The 20,848-nt window shown below is 41.8% G+C and overlaps 1 protein-coding gene across 1 annotated transcript in view; it reads left to right on the top strand.

The window, feature by feature from the left end:
* The first annotated feature begins 668 nt into the window (after positions 1-668).
* The window catches only part of LOC128740293 (myosin-G heavy chain), a 147,448-nt gene continuing 127,268 nt past the window's right edge, over positions 669-20,848 (top strand). The window contains exons 1-2 of the mRNA XM_053835831.1: positions 669-1,465; positions 1,532-1,791. Of these exons, the coding sequence (XP_053691806.1) occupies positions 669-1,465; positions 1,532-1,791 (1,057 nt within the window). The remainder of the gene's footprint in view (positions 1,466-1,531; positions 1,792-20,848) is intronic.

The raw sequence follows: 20,848 nt of genomic DNA, 5'->3' as shown, positions 1-20,848 counted from the left end.
TTTACAGCAGCAAAATATGTTTCATACTAGCTGATTGCTCAATCCTTACTCGGGCAGCCACTTGTACATCTGTTATTGTAACAGAAATTCTCATAATGCAAGAAACAAACCAATTCCAACATCTCTACTACTACTACGTTGGATTTACGTTGGATCCTGTAACTATTTTTTATATTTGAAATACATCAACACATTATATTCTAATGAGATGCAAATTTGATACTCTGGTATCCATCTCTATTGAGACTATTTTAATTTTTCTACATAAGCAACTTATCACAAATCATAACCATAACTTTTTTCTTCTACCCTACAGATACCACTTCACTCTCCCGTGCAGCACAAAATCACCTGTGCAGCCAACGCAGTAGTGACGGAATGAAGCGAGCAGAATTAAAATTGTCAAACACCAGATAAAGAAACTTGCTCACGGTCGGTCCAGTCAGCAGACGGGCAGGATTGGGTTGATGGAAATAAAATGAAACAAAAGCCAACGGATTCCAAACGACATTTTTCCTCGAAAATTGTATAAATCCCTCGTCCGCGTCCGGCGGGCCATTCCTCCTTTTCGGCAGACCCCACCAGGTCCACCATCGCAGCAAAGTGCGCGGAAGAGTGCACGGCTTTCAAAACCAGTTCCAGCCCCGATGCGAAGTTGACATGGTGACATGTTGCTGCCAGACCAAACGTACGAACAGGCCAACATCCATCAGGACTACTTACGACCATATGATGAATTTAACCGAATCATCGATCTGAAAGAAATCGATGTCAAACGGCTGCAGCGCAACATTTTCGACAGTGACAACGGCGACGAGCTCATGGTGCTGACGAATAATGAGATGAAATTTTGTCAAACTAGTCGACAGAGCGGTTGCAGTTCGGTGCCAAGCGGCACCGGAGTGAGCGGAGGTGGACCCGAATCCAACGGGTGCTGCGGTGGTGGTGGGAAAAGTCCTGGACAGGATGACACTGACAGTGCTATTTGGAGCACCCGAGAACAATGGAAGAGTAAGCATAACAATGGCAGAATTGTATCGAATGCCTCTGTTCGTGAGGGAGTGAGCGGTATGCCAGGTAGCGGTAGTCCCGAGGAATGGAGGGGTCGAAGAGGACGACGACATCAACGATCGCGTCGAGCGACGAATGACAGCAGCTGCAGTAGTCTTACTAGTGATATCCAAACGGATCTTGGAAGTGATGAAGAAGCAGAAGGACGTCGAGAGAATCCATCGCGGGGCCAGAGGACGAATGTGGACGAACAGGAAACCGATTACGACAAGACGTCGGATTTTTTCAACAACATTCCAGAGTTTCAAGGTGAATCTTTGGGTCCGTTCAGCTTGAACAATAAGAACGATTTGAACATCCGAACCAACATCGATATCCTGCGAGCTTGCGAACTGTTCCTGATGCGCAATCGTATCCGGCCGGACTTTTTCTGCAAGTACAAAAAAGTCATCAAGTGAGTTTATAGCGGAGCGAATCTGATGTGTAGGATCTAATTAATCGCTTGTCTGTTTGTTTTTAGTGCCTCCGTATCGGCACCTTCGTCGTTTCCACTGTCGCGGACGAGAACCCCCGTTGACAGCACTGCTCGCAAACCGAAAAGTCTCTCGCCACCGTTGCACCGACCACCATCGTCACGACCGAATCTCGGACAAACCCTGACCAAACCTGTCATCGCGGCTACGGTCGCCCCCGCCGTTTCCGCTGCCGCAGTGAATGCGATCTACAGCGTACCGAATCGTGCCGCCAAGCGGAGACGATTTATTGTGAATTCAAATACGGGTAAGTAGCCTGATTTCATTTGTCGAGAAACTCGCTTTAATGGATATTAATGGCCGGTGGGCACCGTGTGAATTGCTTGCATCGTAGCAGCAGCAGCAGCAGCGGGGATGTCAGTTAGGAAATAGATTAGATTTTTTTTCAGTTTACCCTGCCCCATAACACTTTGACATTTCATAACATTTTGTCTACAAGATAAATTTTTTGTTTGCATAATAGGGCCCATTAGTTTTTACCTGAGACGTTTCCCCCCCTTTTGATTAGTTTACCTTGTATAAACTCCCTTTTAATCCACCTTACACCGAACGAGATCTACGTTTTGCTAACATATCGCTTCAATTTTTCAACTTCAGTAGGAATAGAAAATCGCATTTTAACTAAAAACAACTTGTTATGCTATGTCTGTAAGTTCATGTAAGGAGAAATGAGTCGTCATTGATTCTGTAAATTTCGAAAGCAGTTTTTTTGTTTAAAACAAAAACTCTTTTCATGAAGATATATAGTCTATGTTCAGCCAGGCAAGAAGAATGCAGTCAATAAGTTTCTAAAAACAGAGCGTCTGTTTTGGGGCCAAAAACTGCTTCCGAAATTGGGCTTTCCGACAAAAAGTTAATGCCTAAGTGAATCACTTTTTACGCGATTTTTTGTTTATTGTTCAACAATGAGGCAGCTTATCGATCTTCATTCCATTCCAAAAAAAAGTCCACACAAAAACGGACGTATTTTACGCAATTTCGCAGAAAACGCATCGCTTACATAAAATGCGACTTTAGCATATAGGGTAAATTAACCATTAGTAAACTCTTTAGTGATTGAGTTGTGTTTTTCTATGAATTATTTTAATCTGATAATGCTAAACACCCAACCGATGGCTCCTAATGTATAAGTAACTTTCAATTAAGCCCCATAAATATTAATTTATGTTCCAAATCTCTACATTTTACATGTTTTATGAACCAGATTGGAATGTTAATTTTCCATTTTAATGGAGCCTAATTGTTTACAATAGGATAATGAGCGGGTCCAGTATAAGAATTCCACTGTATTTTGCAAGGAGAGGGTCCACTAAAGGCGACATTTTTTGCATTGTTAACCGTATAATGGACCCTCACTTGTTGAAAATGTCAATTTTAAGGCATTTGTAATCAAAAGCAGCTAAAATTTTTTAAACTAAAATGTGTGTTATTCGAATACTTTCTGCCACATGTCATATATCCTCCGAAATAAGAAGTACTAGCTAATAAACACCGAAATTGTACCTGAAGTCCATTATAAGTAAAAGGTCCACTATAGGCTAACTTACCCTATATTCTAAAAGCTGACAACATACTGAAATAAACAATAATTTGTTGAAAAACATATATTATACTTTACAATTAGTTTTCTACTACACTATTAAGGATTGCTTGCAGGTAAGGATAATTAGTAGCTTTTAGTAACCCTAATATGTTTTCGCCAGGTTGATTTTGAGAATTTACATGAAGTAAGAGAGTTCAATTTTTCCAAAACTAATTTCTCTGGGTTTCAAGAATTCCTCTTAACTATCACTGCAATGATCTCCTAAACAGTGAAACTGACGCTATAGCACAGTGGACATCTTCCCGAACACTTATACAGCAATTCAGATAATTTGCTTCATTACCTTGCTCCCAGTCGAAACTTCCTTGGTCTAATAGTCGTTTACAGGAATTAACCTTCCTAATGCATTAGAAAAAAGTTACATATTATGCATTAAGGGTCGAAAACGACCCAAGTTTTGAAATTGCTCTCATTCATCCATTTTCAATCCGAATTTCGTTTTCTTTACCTCGTTTGAAAGCTATGGCCAAAAACTAGCACCCAAGGTATGTTGGGGAATATTTGTTGACTGATGGCCACTTCTGCGTCGGTTCCGGAACACCCACTACCAGGTCCCGGGGAACATTTTTATATTTTGAGATAATTCATTTTGCGGCACATCAAATCACATTGGCTTGATAAAATAAGATTAATGGAAGTACAATGGGAACATTTTGGACCCAAGCGGCCATTTCCTCATTGGTTCTGGAACATCCGGTACCCGGTTTTTGAGGACAATTTTAAATTTTAGGATGATTTATCTTGCGACACGTCAAATTACATCAGCTTGATAACGTAAGACTATTGAAAGTATAATAAAGACTTTGAAGGCAAATGGCTACATCAGCATTGGTCCCGGAACATCCGGTACCTGGGTTTTGGGGCCATTTTTGTATTTTAAAATAACCCATCTTGCGACACATCAAATCACAACGCCTTGATCAAATAAAACAGTTACAAGAGCTATGGGGACCATTTGAAGACAAATGACCATTTCATCATCGGTTCCGGAACATCGGGTGCACGGTTTATGAGAACATTTTTGGATAGGATAATTCTTGATGAAATAACACTAATGGAAGTACAATGGAAAAATTCTGGAGCCAAAATTACCATTTCACCATCGGTTCCGGACTATCCGGTATCCGGGTTTTGGGGACATTTTTGGATTACAGGGTAATTCATCTGCCCCGAGTTACCCCGTTTTACGGTTCATTATAAATACCGAGTACCGGATTATATGCGACTGACGCCCCATTATACTTCCATTGTTGTTATTTTATCAACGCGATGTGATTTGAGGTGCCGCATGGTAAATTATCTCAAAAGCCAAAAATGTCCCCCGAAACTGGTACCGGATGACCCAGTACCGATGGTAAAGTGGCCATTTGGCTTCTAAATGACATTGTTTTACTTCCATCAGTCTTATTTTATCAAGCCGATGTGATTTGATATGTCGCATTATGAGTTATCCTAAAATACAAAAATGTCCCCAAAAACCGGGTACCGGATGTTCCAGGACCGATGCTGATGTGGCCATTTGCCTTCAAAATGTGTTTATTATACTTTCAATAGTCTTATGTTATCAATGAGATGAAATTTGACGTGCCGCAATAGAAATCATCCTAAAATTCAAAAATGGCCTCAAAAACCAGGTACCGGATGTTCCGTAACCGATGGGGAAGTGGCCATTCGGGTCCAAAATGTCCCCATTGTACTTCCACTAGTCTTATTTTATCAAGCCAATGTGATTTGATGTGCCGCAAAATGAATTATCTCAAAATATAAAAATGTTCCCCGGGACCTGGTAGTGGGTGTTCCGGAACCGACGCAGAAGTGGCCATCAGTCAACAAATATTCCCCAACATACCTTGGGTGCTAGTTTTTGGCCATATCTTTCAAACGAAGTAAAGAAAACGAAATTTGGATTGAAAATGGATGAATGAGAGCAATTTCAAAACTTGGGTCGTTTTCGACCCTTAATGCATAATATGTAACTTTTTTTGCTGTGGCTCTTCTAGATGTCGCTGAAAGCTGAAACTCCCCCACAATGCTAATTTTCCAAAGTTAGGAAATGTCAGAAAATTTCAAGTCTCTAGCTCGTACCGTTACTGAGTATCAAGTTTTGTAAGTATGCCGATGGGTCGAAAACGACCCCAATGCACTAGGAAGGTTAAATTCGCAATTCGCTAATCGACGCGGTCCCCTAACAAAGCGGGAGTTCGTTCTTGCCAGTAATAACTCCAGGTGCGCATTATGTAAACAATCCGATTTAACGCTACACCCAACACGCTTCAGGTGTTTTGCAGCATGCTTCTGGCAGACGAAACTCTAATAAAATCTACCACCTGAGACCTCAGCTGAGGCAGAATTCTACAAAAATGGCCAAGAACAGCTAGAAACAGCACTTTATTGGATAATTTCTAGGATTTGGGAGGAGAAGAAACTACCGGAGGTGTGGATGGATTGCTGTAATTACCGCGGTATCACGTTGGTCACCGTCGCCTACAAGGTACTCTCCCGGATTTTGTTGCATTGTCTATCCCCAATAGCATTCTCTACGAATTCTCTCGTAGAGCAGTATCAGTCGGGCTTTATGGGGGCCCGTTCTACTGTGGATCAAATTCCTGCGGCTCAATTATTCTTCAGCTCACCGATTTCTCGCCAGATTCCTTCAAGATCTGGAGCCGGCACGTTGTTAGCGTTTATAGGTATCCCTGGGTTAACTTCCGTTCCGCCTCCTTCTGCTATATCGCCATTGAGATTCCCATCGAAGGACTGCTTCTGCCTGTCCGTTCGCCTACCAGTTAGCTCCGAGGTATGATACTGGTCTAACAAACCAGTCGTCGTATGTTCGAATATGGGCTAGGCGGTGCTGCTAGATAGAGTCAGCAGGATTATTGCACTGACCCCGAAATTGTCCTGTACTCCTGTACAGCCGGCTGCGAAGCCAGTCGATTAAAATCAAGTCCAAGAAAGTCTAAGATGGTCAAGCCTAAGGCTTTGCTTTTTTTGTGACCAAGTTTCCCTCTTTGTCCCTACACAAATTAGGCTTTGGTGTATGTTCTTTACAGGATTGATTCAACTTCTCAAATAACTTGCGCGTATCATTAGCTCGGAATAGTTGTTCTAGCTCACGACAATCGCTGTCTTCCTTCAGGCGCTTTTTCCTCCATGCAATGCTTAGTTAGCTATTCTAAACTATTTTTTTCCACTTCATTTCTTACTGTCATTCACCGCCATACCAGTCATTTCGTACATTTGAAATTTCTTCACCTGGCACCGAGATCGGCAAAAGGAAGGTAGAGCTTCACCTAGTAGGCTCGCGTACTCCTCAGCAACTCGGGGTTGTCTACTTGCCAAGTATTAACGCGAGGATGGCATCTTTGTCGCAAGGTATATACCGTCGATAGCTTTCCCTAGTAGCACAATTGTTACAAACAGTTTGTAGCAACCGATTTGTGGTAAATTTTAGTCATAAATGAGTTGTTGCAACTAAAAGTGCCAAATACGTGCTGCTTGGGTTGAGCGCACATATACTGCTATTAGGTAATGATTTGAGTCAATATTCGCACGTCATAGGAAGCGTATATTAGTGGTGTTCGAGAAAATCGGTGAGAATCGGTGACAAGGGGGTTGTGTGTATGTCTTTGCGAAGAAAGAAAGTGCATCTGATCACCAGGCCTCGGCAAACTGCAAACTTATAGTCCAGACAGTTATAGCAGACTGTAGACTGTTATAGTCCATGCATGTCGGTGTAGGTACAGACTGTGGGACTCGAGCACAGGCGTATATTTATATAGCTTTCCTGGCAACCTGGATGTTCATATCCTCAATGACGATTTTGATCTTTGAGGGGACGGCCAAATCTTCTAACGAGCGAGAACAGTTTCAAGCTTTCTTTGAAAAGGTATTGTACTGTATGTAAGTAAGGGGTTCACTTACGGCTAGACTCGAGCATGCAGACTTACCAGAAATCCCAGGGGGCGGCCTAACTGATCGACAATAAACGGAGCAACTATCCCCGGACGCTTGGCGGCTCCTGGTGGCTCGGACCGGGGTCGACGACGGGAGAGTAGCTTTATTGGCACTTCACCGGACACTAGTAAAAACCGTGGTGGCTCGGACCGGGATCGACGACGGGAGGGTGGCTTTTTTAAGCACTTCACAGGACATTGGTGAAAACCGCGTATTCTGGGGCGATTTTCTGGCACATTAATCTCCCACTTGTACGGACGGGTATCGTGGCACGGATTGGCGGAATTAAATCCTATCGGGTTTGAACACGGTCACACGATGTTCTCGGCACTTCTCGGATAATTATGTGGCGGGGACTTTTCCCGGGCCACGCACATACTACTCGATCCACCAACGATGGGGTCTATAATCACTTTTTACCGCCACGTGAAAACCGCATGTAAAACTCCAAACCGACTCAAGGAGCGGACTTTACGGCACGTTCGATCGACTCGCTTCCCAGAACTCCTAAGCCTCGATCCAGTTGCTCTCCACTGGTAACTCCCTCTTGCGGGCTTCAGCCGAACTCCCAAGCGTTACGCGATCTCTCTGCTCCCGCTCGGTCGGTATAATGAAGCCATTGGTAACCGCGGCGTCTCGAGAGGGAGTTTTATTTTAAAAATTAACAATTATTTCCTACCTCCTAACATGCAAATACAAAATACAATTTTTACAATAATTTACATTTACTATGGGACATGGTCACATGTTACATGTATTGAAAGGCGGTTGTTTGTGTCGGATTTCCCGCGAAATTTTCGCAATTTTATACACGTTTATCGCTAGTTCTAGTATTTATAGTTTGTGCAAAGTGTAAATTAAAGCTTTATTCGGCGTTTCATAGTCGTAACAACGCTATTGGAATCTAATTGAAGTGATTTTCTGTGATCTGCTGCTACATAGTTTTGTTCGATTTGTCTGTTTACATTCTGTATAGCAGTATTGGGCGATACCCCACCGTTAGATCGTTACCCGCTTTATCGATACTCGCGCACGGCCAGAGTTACTAACAGCATACTTATCGGTGTTCACTTAACGCGATTTAATTTTACCTTTAAAATGACCGACTGTACCGCTTGCGATCGATGTGCAAAAATGATAAAAAAGGAGGAGGACCTCTTAAAATGCATGGGTTTTTGTGACCAAGTTTGTTACATTAAGTGCGCTGGTTTGAATGCTAATTTTATGAAATTCGTCCGGCCAAACAACAATTTGTCCTGGATGTGTGACGAGTGCGTCAGGATGATGAAATTCGCACGTTTTAAAAGCACCGTTTCGTCCTTGGGAAACGTGATATCGTCCGTCGTAGAAGGGCAAATGAACGGAATCTCGGAGCTGAAAGACGAAATCGTGCGGAACAACAACGAGGTAGCCAAACTCGCCGATAAGGTCAATGCGGCAACCCCGATGCGAATACCAGCTCGCGATCGTCCCGCTAAACGTCGTCGCGGTGACTTGGAAACTCCGAATAAACCGACTACCGGTACCAGACTCGTTGAGAACCCCGAAAAGCTTGTGGTCAGCTCCCCACCCAAGGTATTCTGGGTGTATCTCTCACGTTTCCACCCCTCCGTAACCTCCGAGGTCGTCGAACGACTTGTTCGAGATGGCCTACAAAACCAGGATCCAATTCGCGTTGTTTCACTGGTGAAAAAAGGGGCCGACCTTCAATCGCTCAACTTCATTTCTTTCAAAGTAGGCATTCCTCTGGCGTACAAAAATGCGGCCTTGAACCCTGATACTTGGCCACAGGGAATTGTATTCAGGGAATTTGATGATGCTCGAGCGAATTCAGCGGTATGGCTGCTCCCTATCGCCCCCGCTCCTTCCGCTACTCCACTAGTTGGACCCTACGATGACTCCGGTGCTGGTTCATCATCTGTCACTCCAATGGCGCTATCTCCAGTCCCTTTAGGACTCCCTTCGACTGCAGATCTACAGCAGACTCCTGCAGTAGACGGACCATAGTTTCCGTCACACCGACGATATTAAACTGCACCAAGTTCCCACCAGCCGACTTTTGTCAATCCGACGCTACTGCCATCTTCAGACGACCGCTTATTTCATCAAATAGCATGACACTGGGACGTTCTGTTGTTAGTATCATGGATGCCCCCGACCCCCCCACCGTAGTCGCGCTACTGCCGCCAGCGCTCATCAGTCGTCCCGGTCCTACGTGTGAGCGTGGGGAAAGGGGCTTCCAAAACACTCTTCACGGCAAGTACACATTTGTAAATACCCTTGCGTCCGCTGACCCGTACCGTGTATCCAGTACTACGCACTTGCATGATCCGTTAGCAGTACTTACTGAACGAAACTTCGCTGACGACACTCCGACTGCTGGACTTCGGATATTCCATCGGAACGACCATGACTTCAGCTTATCACCCGGTCCGGGACGCCTACCACAACGCGATATGGAAACCCCTGATCCGCTTAGCTCAGTCGAGCCCGCCGTAGACACCGAATTACAATCGCAATTGACTCGTTCCTGCCACCCAAGTCGTCCCGGCCCTGAGTCTAGTGCTGGTGAAGGGGTTTTCCAAGCCGCCTTCCATGGCAAGTATCCTATCAGTAACGGTATCCATCGCTCTGACGCATCCTCAATTCCCAGAACATCAACCGTAACAAGTATTGCTGCATCTGCCACCACGGATGTCCTGGTACTGTCAAAACGTTGGAGGAATGAACAGCTCTCTCGCTGAGTACCAGTTAGCCTTCAGTGATTACTGTTATGACGTATACGCCCTCACCGAAACCTGGTTGAAACAAAATACGACGACAAGCCAGCTGTTTAACGATTCTTACTCCGTTTACCGACAAGATCGGTCGCGTTCAAATAGTTGTAAAAGTACTGGAGGGGGCGTTTTGTTAGCTGTTCGCTCAGGATTCAAGTCCTGCACAGTTAATCCTCCCAACAGTTCGGCAGTTGAACAATTATGGGTCGCGATTACCACTGTTGACGGAATACTCTATCTCTGCGTAGTTTACATCCCTCCCGATCGAGTCAACGACGAAAACTTGATGGGCAACCATCTTGAAGGTATCAATTGGGTTGTGTCGCAATTAAAGCTTAGAGATAAAATTGTTATTTTGGGTGATTTTAACTTAAGCGCGATCTCTTGGCAGCGTAATTCCCACGGTTCTCTGTTCCCGATCGCCTCTCGATCGTCCATAGGCATAGCCCCGCGAAAACTGCTTGATACATATAGCACCGCTGGACTTAAATAGATGAATGGGATTGAAAACGAGAATCATCGGACCCTTGATCTGTGCTTCGTTAGTGACGAGCTGTGCGTAGACTGTACGGGTACAGAAGCTCCGGTACCACTCGTAAAGATCTGCAGGCTCATCCTCCTTTACTCCTCCTCCTTTAGATCAGGCCACAGCAACGCTTCCTGGATACTTCCGAAGGCCTCTCATATGAGTTTAGTAAAACCAATTTCAACGCTATGAACGATTTTCTGGGCCACGTTGATTGGGAGGAGGTTCTCCGCGATCACGACGCTAGTCTCGCTGCATCGACCATTTCTAGCATACTGGCATATGCTATCGACCAGTTCGTGCCCGTCAAGTCAAAGCGCGTACCGCCTAAACCAGCCTGGACGAACGCTGATCTCAAGCGCCTTAAAACGATTAAACGTGCAGCCCTTAGACGACACAGCAAGTATCGCACTGATGCCACGAGAATAAGATACGTAGAAATAAATACTACCTATAAACAACTCAATGTTCACCTGTATAACGCCCATCAGAACAATCTGTAACGCCGTTTCAAGGCAAACCCAAAAAGTTTTTGGCGCTACGTGAATGAGCAACGTAAAGAATCGGGATTACCCTCTACGATGTCCAATGGTCTGTTCGAAGCCGACTCCGCCGCTAACATTGCCGACTTGTTCCGTTCTCATTTCAATAACCTTTTCACCAATGAACATCTCGAACCGCAGGATGTAGCTGTCGCCATCGAAAATGTTCCTCGACTTTCTGTACCTTTGTCGCAGTTTGTTATCTCCACTGACATGGTTACGTCAGCTGGAAAAAGACTAAAATCATCCACGGGATATGGCCCTGACGGTATCCCGTCAATCATTCTGAAACGCTGTATGGAGACGCTAGCGGCACCGCTTGCAGCGGTATTCAACCTATCTTTGGCTACAGGAATTTTTCCAAACTGCTGGAAACAGTCATATGTTTTTCCTGTCTCCAAAAAAGGTTGTAAACGAGAAGTCTCGAACTACCGGGGTATAGCTGAATTAAGTGCCACTTCTAAACTGTTTGAGTTGATTATTCTCCAGGAGCTTGCCCAGAGATATAATCATTACATCTCGTCGGATCAGCACGGATTTATGCCTAAACGATCTACAACAACCAACTTGACTTCCTTCACTTCGTTTGTAACACGCCAAATTGAGGATGGTCATCAAGTGGGCGCGATATATACAGACTTATCTGCAGCATTTGATAAAATGAATCATCAAATTGCAATTGCCAAATTTGATCGATTTGGCATGAACGAACATTTGCTACTCTGGCTTCAATCTTACCTATGTGGTCGTAGCATGTTTGTGAAAATTGGTGATCACATTTCTTCGCCATTTCCTGTTTGTTCTAGTGTTCCACAAGGAAGCCACCTAGGACCGTTTTTATTCCTGCTGTATATGAACGACGTTAATTCCATTTTGACATGCGCGAAACTCTCATACGCTGACGATCTAAAGCTATACCATACGATAAAGCAATCACTGGATATGAGTTTTCTGCAGGAGCAGTTGGAAAACTTCGCTAAATGGTGTCAAATTAACCGATTGTCGCTGAATGTGTCTAAGTGCTCGGTAATCTCATTTGGACGAAAACATTCACTATTCCAGTATGACTATGCCTTGGCAGGCGTACGTTTACTGCGTGAATCCACAGTTAAGGATTTGGGAGTTTTAATCGATGCAAAATTAACTGTCAAGGATCACATTTCATTCGTGGTGGCAAAAGCTTCTTCACAGCTGGGCTTTTTATTTCGTTTCGCGAAAAAAATTAAGGATATCTACTGCCTGAAAACACTCTATTGTTCAATTGTGCGACCTGTACTGGAATACGCGTCTCCCGTCTGGTCTCCTTATTACCAGAACGAAATTCAACGCATCGAAGCTATTCAGCGAAAGTTCATCCGCTTCGCTTTACGTCATCTCAGATGGACGGATCCACGGAACTTACCAGCTATAAAAACCGTTGCATGCTGATCGGCGTGGAATTACGAGAGGAAAGACGCAATGTGGCAAAAGTATGCTTTATTGGCGATCTCCTGCAAACAAACAAGTATAATTTTAGACGTGTTTTATGTTAATAATCTAAACAGATGAGTATTGTAAATACGTTACTTAGTTATTTCTGTCATTGGGGTGATATTTTACCTGTTGACGTTAATAAAATAAAATAAAATAAGATTACATTATCAATGTGCCTATTGAAGGAGAGCGAACGGTCGAATGTTACACCCGGGTCACGAATATATTCCCTGCGCGGCATTAATCTATTTTGGTACCCGTAATCGAAGATCACGGGGTTACCTTTTCTGGTGAATGTCATTACTGAGCACTTGCCTGCATTTACTTTTAATCCACGGTTTTCGCAGTACCTTCCAACGTGGCCTAGGTCGAGCTGCAATTTCAGGCAATCTTCCGTGGACTTGATAGGAAAGAAGATTTTTATATCGTCTGCATAAATTAGAATTCTTGCGTTGGTGATATTATCAGGCAATTTGTTCATTAGAATCACGAACAGCAACGGTTCAACGTGACTATCTTGTGGCACTCCAGAATGTACGGTAAATGAGCAAGATTTGTTGCCACGATTTTAACAAATTGTACTCTATCCTTCAGATACGATATCATCCAGCTGTACAACGGACCTCGAACGCCAAACTCTTCAGCTGCCTCCAAGATGCTATTAATGCTAACGGTATCAAATGCTTTGCTCATATCGGTATATTTGTCATGCCGAACCGTCTAGACGTTCCGGAGTTATGGTGGAACCTATTCACGTCACGTCCCCACTCCCCTTCCTGTCGGCTCCTTCCCAGTCAGCTCCCCCTTCTGTAACGGAAACGAAACAAAGGTTTTTTTTCATATATCCCTTCCCTTCTTCATCCCCTTCTTTTCTCATAGTCACTTGCATAACTGTAATCGGTATAAATGCAAGAGAAATAATTGTGTGCCATTATTAGTATTTTTGTGTAATTATTGTATCAGCTCTTTGTTGTTTTGTATCCTTTTTATTTCTTCTAGTAGCTTTACCTATCATCAATTCATTATCTTAATAAGTTTGGAAACAGGCAATGATTTTTATGATGATGCAAATAATGTTTTGCAGTATCCTAGAAAAATCCTTTCTGGAAAATTTTCCAAAAATTTTTTTCTGTATTGCTCGAAAATCTCTTTGCAGTTTCATAAAAAAAAAATATTCTAAGATGATTGGTTCGAGAGCTATGAATTTTGAAAATGTGTTCAGAGAAAACAGAAAAAAATCATTAGAGCTCTTTTAGCAACAATGGTGATCACGAAGTTTTCAAACATTGTTTCCACATGTAAACGTGTGTGAAAAAAATTCATAAAATGCTAAAATGCTTCTTCCCAAAACTGTATTTTAATTTGGCCTTAATATCCAGTTCTTACGCTATAGAAAAACAACGTAAAACTTCAAACTTTAAACGAAAAATGGGGTACGTTCGTCAGTGTGTTTCACTCTACACACTTCGAAAAAATCTTGCACTTTTACGTCGTCTGACATGCACATAAATGGAAAATCGCAAATTATATAAAATTACGTGTTATTTCTCTTAAAGGCTTGTTTATTACGTTTGATTTGATGTAAAAATATATCTTTAAAAGCGGTTTAGCCAGTTTATATTTTATTTAATGGAAAAATATATCGGATTTCAGTTTACGTTTACGTTCAGTTTAATGTGAGGCACACCGGTTACGACGGGACATAATCTTACCATCTTTTGAAATGCTCAAAAATTGAGTTATGAACCATACCAAGCCATTGACACGCAATGTATCAAACGTATTTGGTTATGAAAACCAAAAATATTGCTAAGATCATAGACAGAATACAGAGAGGAAACCACTACCAACCACCACTTCTTGGCAATTTTTGAATTGTTATATTCTAATGGCACATTTATTTCAGCTTTCTGCATCCATAAATAATTCGTTTCTTAGTTCCACGATTAACTAGCATGACCAGTATTCCATAAATTTAGAATAGCTTCCGGTTAAACAAAAAATAACAACTTTTTAAGCAGTATCTCTTTGACCTAGTATGCATTACACTTTCATATTGCCTTTAAGTCTGATTCATAAATCTTAAACGCGCCAACATATTTATGTTAATCAAAATTGAATTAATCTGATAGTCTAGCCGAGCATCCAGAGGTTTTCAGCAGGCTAAACTTTCCGACTAAACTGCTTAAGGCGCAGGTCAACTTGCCAGACCCCCGGATAGCAAAGATCATGGTTGAAGCATAACCCGCCAAACGCTAATGAGCGTTCAGTTCAAAAACTTGGCCGCGAGTGAAAAAGCGAAACCGGTACCGGGCAAAACATGAAGAATTATGAACGAATTGTATACAAAGGCTTTCCGAAGCAAGAAGACAACAGCTAGGGTGGCAAGAAGGAGTGATCTGTCGAAAAACTGTTAATACTTTTATTCTTAAATTATCATATTTCGGCATGATGCTCCCTACTTTCGTAAGCCCTGCTTGTCTCCGCAAGCGGCAAGGCTAGTTGCCGACGTATGACTCGTTGAAAATTCCGACAAGTTGGTCGAGCGGTTCGTCGCCTCTGGCGCATAATTTGTTAATGCGCTTCCAGCGAAAAAGAAGCAAATCATCAGCGTTTAAGAAAATAAATACGAAAATGAAAAATGATTTGTCGGGGCTCCACATCTGTACTACCCAGTGGGTATTTCGGCCAGCTTGGTATTAATTGAAAGCGTCTGGAAAACAATAATCGTCATAGACGAAATTTAAACAGACTTATATTTTCAGAAAGGTAACAAATACTTGTCGCCCTTAGATAGGGTCGGAAACCAGTATGCTAATGTTGATAATAGCATAACCAAGTTTAGTTGATATGCAAAAGTAAATTGCGACCAATTAATCAGTATTACTCTACATAAAATCTTGCAAAAAAAAAACAGTTTTATTGAATGTCGCAGTTTGCTTGAATTTCTACCTTATAGCATTTGGGTTGTCCTGTGAAAATGATAATGATAATGATATGATCACGCCTCCGGGTATAGCTGCTCGTGCCTCCTGTTCGTTTTTCAATGAGATTTCGCGGCACATTACATTGATGCCATTCTATCTCCGATCGGTAGCTGGGGGGCGTCACCGTCTGCCAGCTTGTCAAGATTACTTTATCGCATCGCAAGTCTTTACTCACGATCGCGATAAGAACAACCAACCACACATCAGTGACCTGCATTTTATATCAGCACCAATCAGGTGCTAAAAATGCCTTTATTACAGGTTACGACGATAATAAATTGTTGGACACGATATGGTTACGCCAATTACTTTCAGCAGACGATAATTTATACCACCCGACCGTTGATTGATCTGTCAGAAATCACGCGCTTCTGAATCATCAACAGCCAATCGCCGGTAGCTGCTGCAATGCAGAATTCCTGCAGCAATGACAAGCACCAGTGATGAGAGCCTGGAGCTTTCAATGGAACACACCGTTCATAAATAAGCAGTAAAATTCACAGGATTTATTGGTGTCGGCGAGATGATCGTAAAATTCTCATGTACAATCTAAATGAATTAGATCACCGGTGCGAGAAGAGATTTTATTACTGTTTTATTATATGAAGCAAGAGCTCATTGATAAGATTTACGTTATTCAATACTGGAATCAATTATGAAGGCAAACAAAGTAAATGACTAGTTATCTTCAAGGAACTGTTATGACTGATTTCATTTATATTATTCACGCATCTTGCAACACTTGTATGCTCCCGGGAAGGCCTCAAGGTACGATGTTGGTCACAGTATACTTAAAAATGGCTGGAATGTACTATTGGCGCCAGGTGGATCGTTAGTCTAGTTGATATTCAGTACTCAAATTGCGTTTGAGAGATAACGGTAATAAAATATGTGTATGTAGGTTCCAAGAAAAGTGGTCCGCAAATTTATAAAAAACTAGTGCTGAGTGTCCGATCTTGCTGGGGATCTAAAGCCTGACTTTATGTGTTAAACGATACTAGAAGAACTAAAAGTGGATGTCGCCTGTCATTTTAAAGTTTAAAATGATAAGCAATTGTTTATAGCACCATTCATTGTGATAGATTGATTTTAAGTATAATACAACTAATATGTGGACAGCCAGCTAAAATATCAATTAACCAACGTCATATGCATCTTACTAGGTCCTTTCGACACTCTACTTTACAGCTATTTACCGGACATCCTCTATGGCCGGACACTAGGATTTCTCAAAAACAAAGTTTTATAAAAATATTCGGAAAGCATGTAACAATAGTCAATTGCAAGATTTCATGGTGTCCTAATTATGACATCTTTGTTTGAAAAGGTAAACAAATGAGACCTGTCGAACTGTTCAACCAATAAAATAAAGAAAATCGAGTAAATTTCAATAAAAAGTACAAAGGTCCATGCCTAGTGACACGGGCGCAGGCTTGAAGTAGGACTACGAATGTAGCGCAATTCGTCTCCCAATGCTAAAGCCGGTAATTTTTGTATGAATTTCATATATAGATGCTCAAGTTGCGCATTAAAAAATTGTGTTCTCACATGTGAGAAATTCATAATTTCAACTCTTCAGCTAATTTATATGGTGGACCTGAAAAGGTCCGTTTGTTAATCTCTAATTCTCAAATTTCTGACTCGTAGGGTCCATTGTCAACTTTCGTCCTTCCTTCCTTAGTGATGTCCGTTAATCGTTCGATTAATTCAACTAATCGAATAACACAAGGAATATTCGAATAATTTTTAATCGAATAATGCCAGCTGACTCGTAGGGTCCATTGTCAACTTTCGTCCTTCCTTCCTTAGTGATGTCCGTTAATCGTTCGATTAATTCAACTAATCGAATAACACAAGGAATATTCGAATAATTTTTAATCGAATAGTTCAATTAATCGATTAGTGCAGACAAGGCTCACCGATTAATCGGTAATCGAATAATTGAAAATTTCGGACATCACTATTCCCACCAATTTAAACCCTTCTGCTTCCGCGACCAAAATTTGGGTTTTCTAGCTTATTTAATATTCTATTATAGCAGCTTATTGTCAATTGCAAGTAAAATTGTACCATCCAAAGTGCGATATAGCTCATAAAGTGCTATTTTGCATTAAATCTTTTCGATCTTCGGCGCACTTTTTCGTTATCTGCCAAGCAATAAGTGCGCCGAAGAGACCGAAACGATTTAAGCTAAAATAGCACTTTTATGAGCGATTGCGCACTTATTGATTGGACAATTTTCCTTGCAATTGACAATAATAGATCGATGTTTCGAATCCAACACGGTCGGCGTAATTTCCACTCCACACCAAACAATAATTGGCTGCTGCCGAGTTTTACCACCTTTGCCGCGTCCGGATCCGGACAGGGAGATAAAATCGTAACTCTCATTATTATTTGTAACCCAAACAACGCGAAAATGATGCCGTTCGCAAAATCAATTCAACTGCTTCATATACTTATTCAGTAGTTCTTAAAAGAACTGATTGTTTTCTACCAGCTGTTAATAAAACAAATCGAAAAAATTTACTGCTTGGCAGCAGCTTTTTTCAAACCGCATTCTCCGTTAAAACAACTTCTTTTGGCTTTGGAGTTTTCGGTGCCTTTGTTATGGTCTACTTTGACTTAGTAATCTTGCTTCTCGCTAGCAAGTTTAGTAGGCGAAGGAACCGGAAGCGCCAGTTCTTTGTTTGGACCAGCTTTCTCTTGTTGAAAACTAACTTCAAAGCCTTTTTCACGAATGTATCCAACCTTGAAACGTCACAATTGTAGCTGGCGGCGATATACTTCTAGACGGCTTGCAACGAGGATCCGTTGACTCTTCGGTTTATTGGCGTCTCACTTAGTGAATTTGGATGTCTTCGTTGCCTTATTCCGGGGAAGCAGCTGAAGCTCAACGATTTTCGAGCGGATTCTATAGAGCGTAAATTAAATACAATCAAACTTTGATCCCTTTGATTCAAAGGGAATTTAATCCATAGCTCTTCTCCTATATATTTCTGTCATCCGTGTTAGGGAAGCACTGGCGTGAGAAGGCAAAAATTTTTAGCAAAAATAAAATTAAAGCAACGTCATGAGTTAGAAGACCGCATGGTGAGTCACCACATATTTAACGTTTTATAGATCAAATCAGAAGAAATTCTTCATGATTTAAAGAATCAGCGACATTTGGAAATTTAATTAAAGAAATTTAGTATACAGAAAATTTTCATCTCTTCATAAACAAATTCGTTCGTCCTAAAAAGGACGGGTTGTGGTAAATTATGTGGTTGAAAATCCGGCCAGCAGAATGACTTGAATGTTTGAAACAACACCTCCCAGGGCAATGGTGACAATGGTTACCGAACAGAGCATTTTCCATTGGTTCAAGTGTTCAAGCTCTTCCGCTCCCGCAACCAAATATTCTAATACAGCTGATAATAGACCAATGCTCCTGTACCAACGCGTTCGGCGCACTCTACACCAAACAATGATCCGCTGCTGCTGCCGCTGCGCTGCGTTTTACCGGTTTGCCGAGTCCAGTGAGGGAGATATAACCGCAACTCTCTGCTGTCTGCTCTGTACCGTACCGATGTCAATGCGAAAATGATGCCGTTCGCCGGCTTACTTCTGATTATATACCAGAGCAAACGGCAGCAAGTTGTAACAAAGGCGGATCAACGTAGGGCAGAGAATCATAGACACGAAAGAAAGGCGGTACAACGAAACCGTACTCCGTACATTGTTTGAACAAAACCGGTGTCCGGTGCTTCCTTAATAAAGAGCTACCAGTTTCTGCAGAGCAACCTAATATGAAGCATCGTCTTCATGCCACCGAAAACCAGTGGAAAGGCCGCAAAGCGCGATAGGAAAAAGAAGAAGAAGCCACGCCACTAGGAGAGCAACGCTATTTTCTTTCATTTATTGCCGACAGGGATGGCACGGCAACGGGCATGGCAGATGTGCTGTGCACTCACAGTTGTGTGTGGTTGTGCCGGGTGAGTTTGTCAAGCGCATCGTCTCGGAAGGTACCAAAGTATACCGGCCTATAGTAAATGTATCTGGTCAGGCTTCTGTAACTATACAACAATTAGCCCTTTTTAGGGCCTAATATATAAATGAAGATGCAATTCGATTTTCTCACTAAACGCTTAGTCTCGAATTACGAAGTGGCGCAGTTTTCTTTTGCCAGATAATGTGGCTTACTCGTTTCATGCTTTTAGAAAGAATCTTAAATTCGTATTACTTTGCATGTGTAGGTATATGAACAATTTTGTTCAGAAATATTCTTCGGAAGGTTTGTCTTAATACAGTTTAAACATGTAATTTCTGACGGGCTCATACTTCGAACGCTCATACTAAACTGCCAACATCACTTTAAAATGTGAGAAAAATCTTTTTTACTGCTTCGTATACTTTTATTCAGTAGTTCTTAAAAGAACTGATTGTTTTCTACCAGATATTAGTAATGCAAATCAAGGAAATTTACATCTAGGCAGCAGTTTTTTTCGGGCACCTTCTCCGCTGGAACGACTTCCTTTGACTGGGGCTTTCGGTGCCTTTGCTACGGTTTTCATTGGCTTAGTAGATTTTTGTTCGGGGGCACCAGCATATTTACTCCAGTAGTACAGTTTTAATCGGATCCGCCTTTGCAGCAGTTAGCAAAGATAAATTGTTTTCGTCCGTTTTATCAACCTTGAACAAATCGGAAGCGCCTGTTCTTTTTGTTTGGACCAGCTTTTCGACAGCTAATTTCAAAACCTTTTTCACAAATGTGTCCAACCTTGGAACGTCACAATTGTGGCTAGCGGCGATTTACTTCTAACGGCTTGCAGCGAAGATCCATTGATTTTACTGGGTATTGATAGCAGCAAAAACCATATCGTTCGCTGGCGGGCGAGTCGGTTACTTCTTCGGTTTGTTGGCGTCTTGCTTGGTGAATTTGAATGTCTTCGATGCCTTATTCCGAGCAAGCAGCACCCACTGAAGCTCAATAATTTTCGAGCGGATTCTATAGAGCGTAAATTAAATACAATCAAAGGTCAACGCATAGCTCATCTCGTATATATTTCTGTCATCTGTGCTAGGGAAGCATTGGCGTGGGAAGGCAAAAACATGAAAATAATGAAATAATGAATATACTTCTAATATTTTCTCAATTATTAAACGTCTGTTTGGGAAACATGGAATCTATTGTATTGGTATGGATTTTTTGAAAAATTTCCAATCGATTGATACCAATATCTCTAGAATCTGTTGACGGATGATTGAGTTATAAGCGTGCAAACCATAACCACTTTTCGTTACATGTTCCCTTTTCGTTTTTCTAAAGTGCACCCCAATATAGAAATCAAAGAAGTAGTCCTACTTCAAAAGTGTAGTTGCAAATGTTTTTAATAAATAAAAGATGCAATATTTCTGGACGTTGGCTTGCTAAACTTGTTTTCCGAAACAGTTTAA

This window comes from Sabethes cyaneus, chromosome 3 (assembly GCF_943734655.1).
Source record: "Sabethes cyaneus chromosome 3, idSabCyanKW18_F2, whole genome shotgun sequence".
Lineage (NCBI taxonomy): Eukaryota > Metazoa > Arthropoda > Insecta > Diptera > Culicidae > Sabethes > Sabethes cyaneus.
This window is presented reverse-complemented; position numbering and strand designations above follow the sequence as displayed.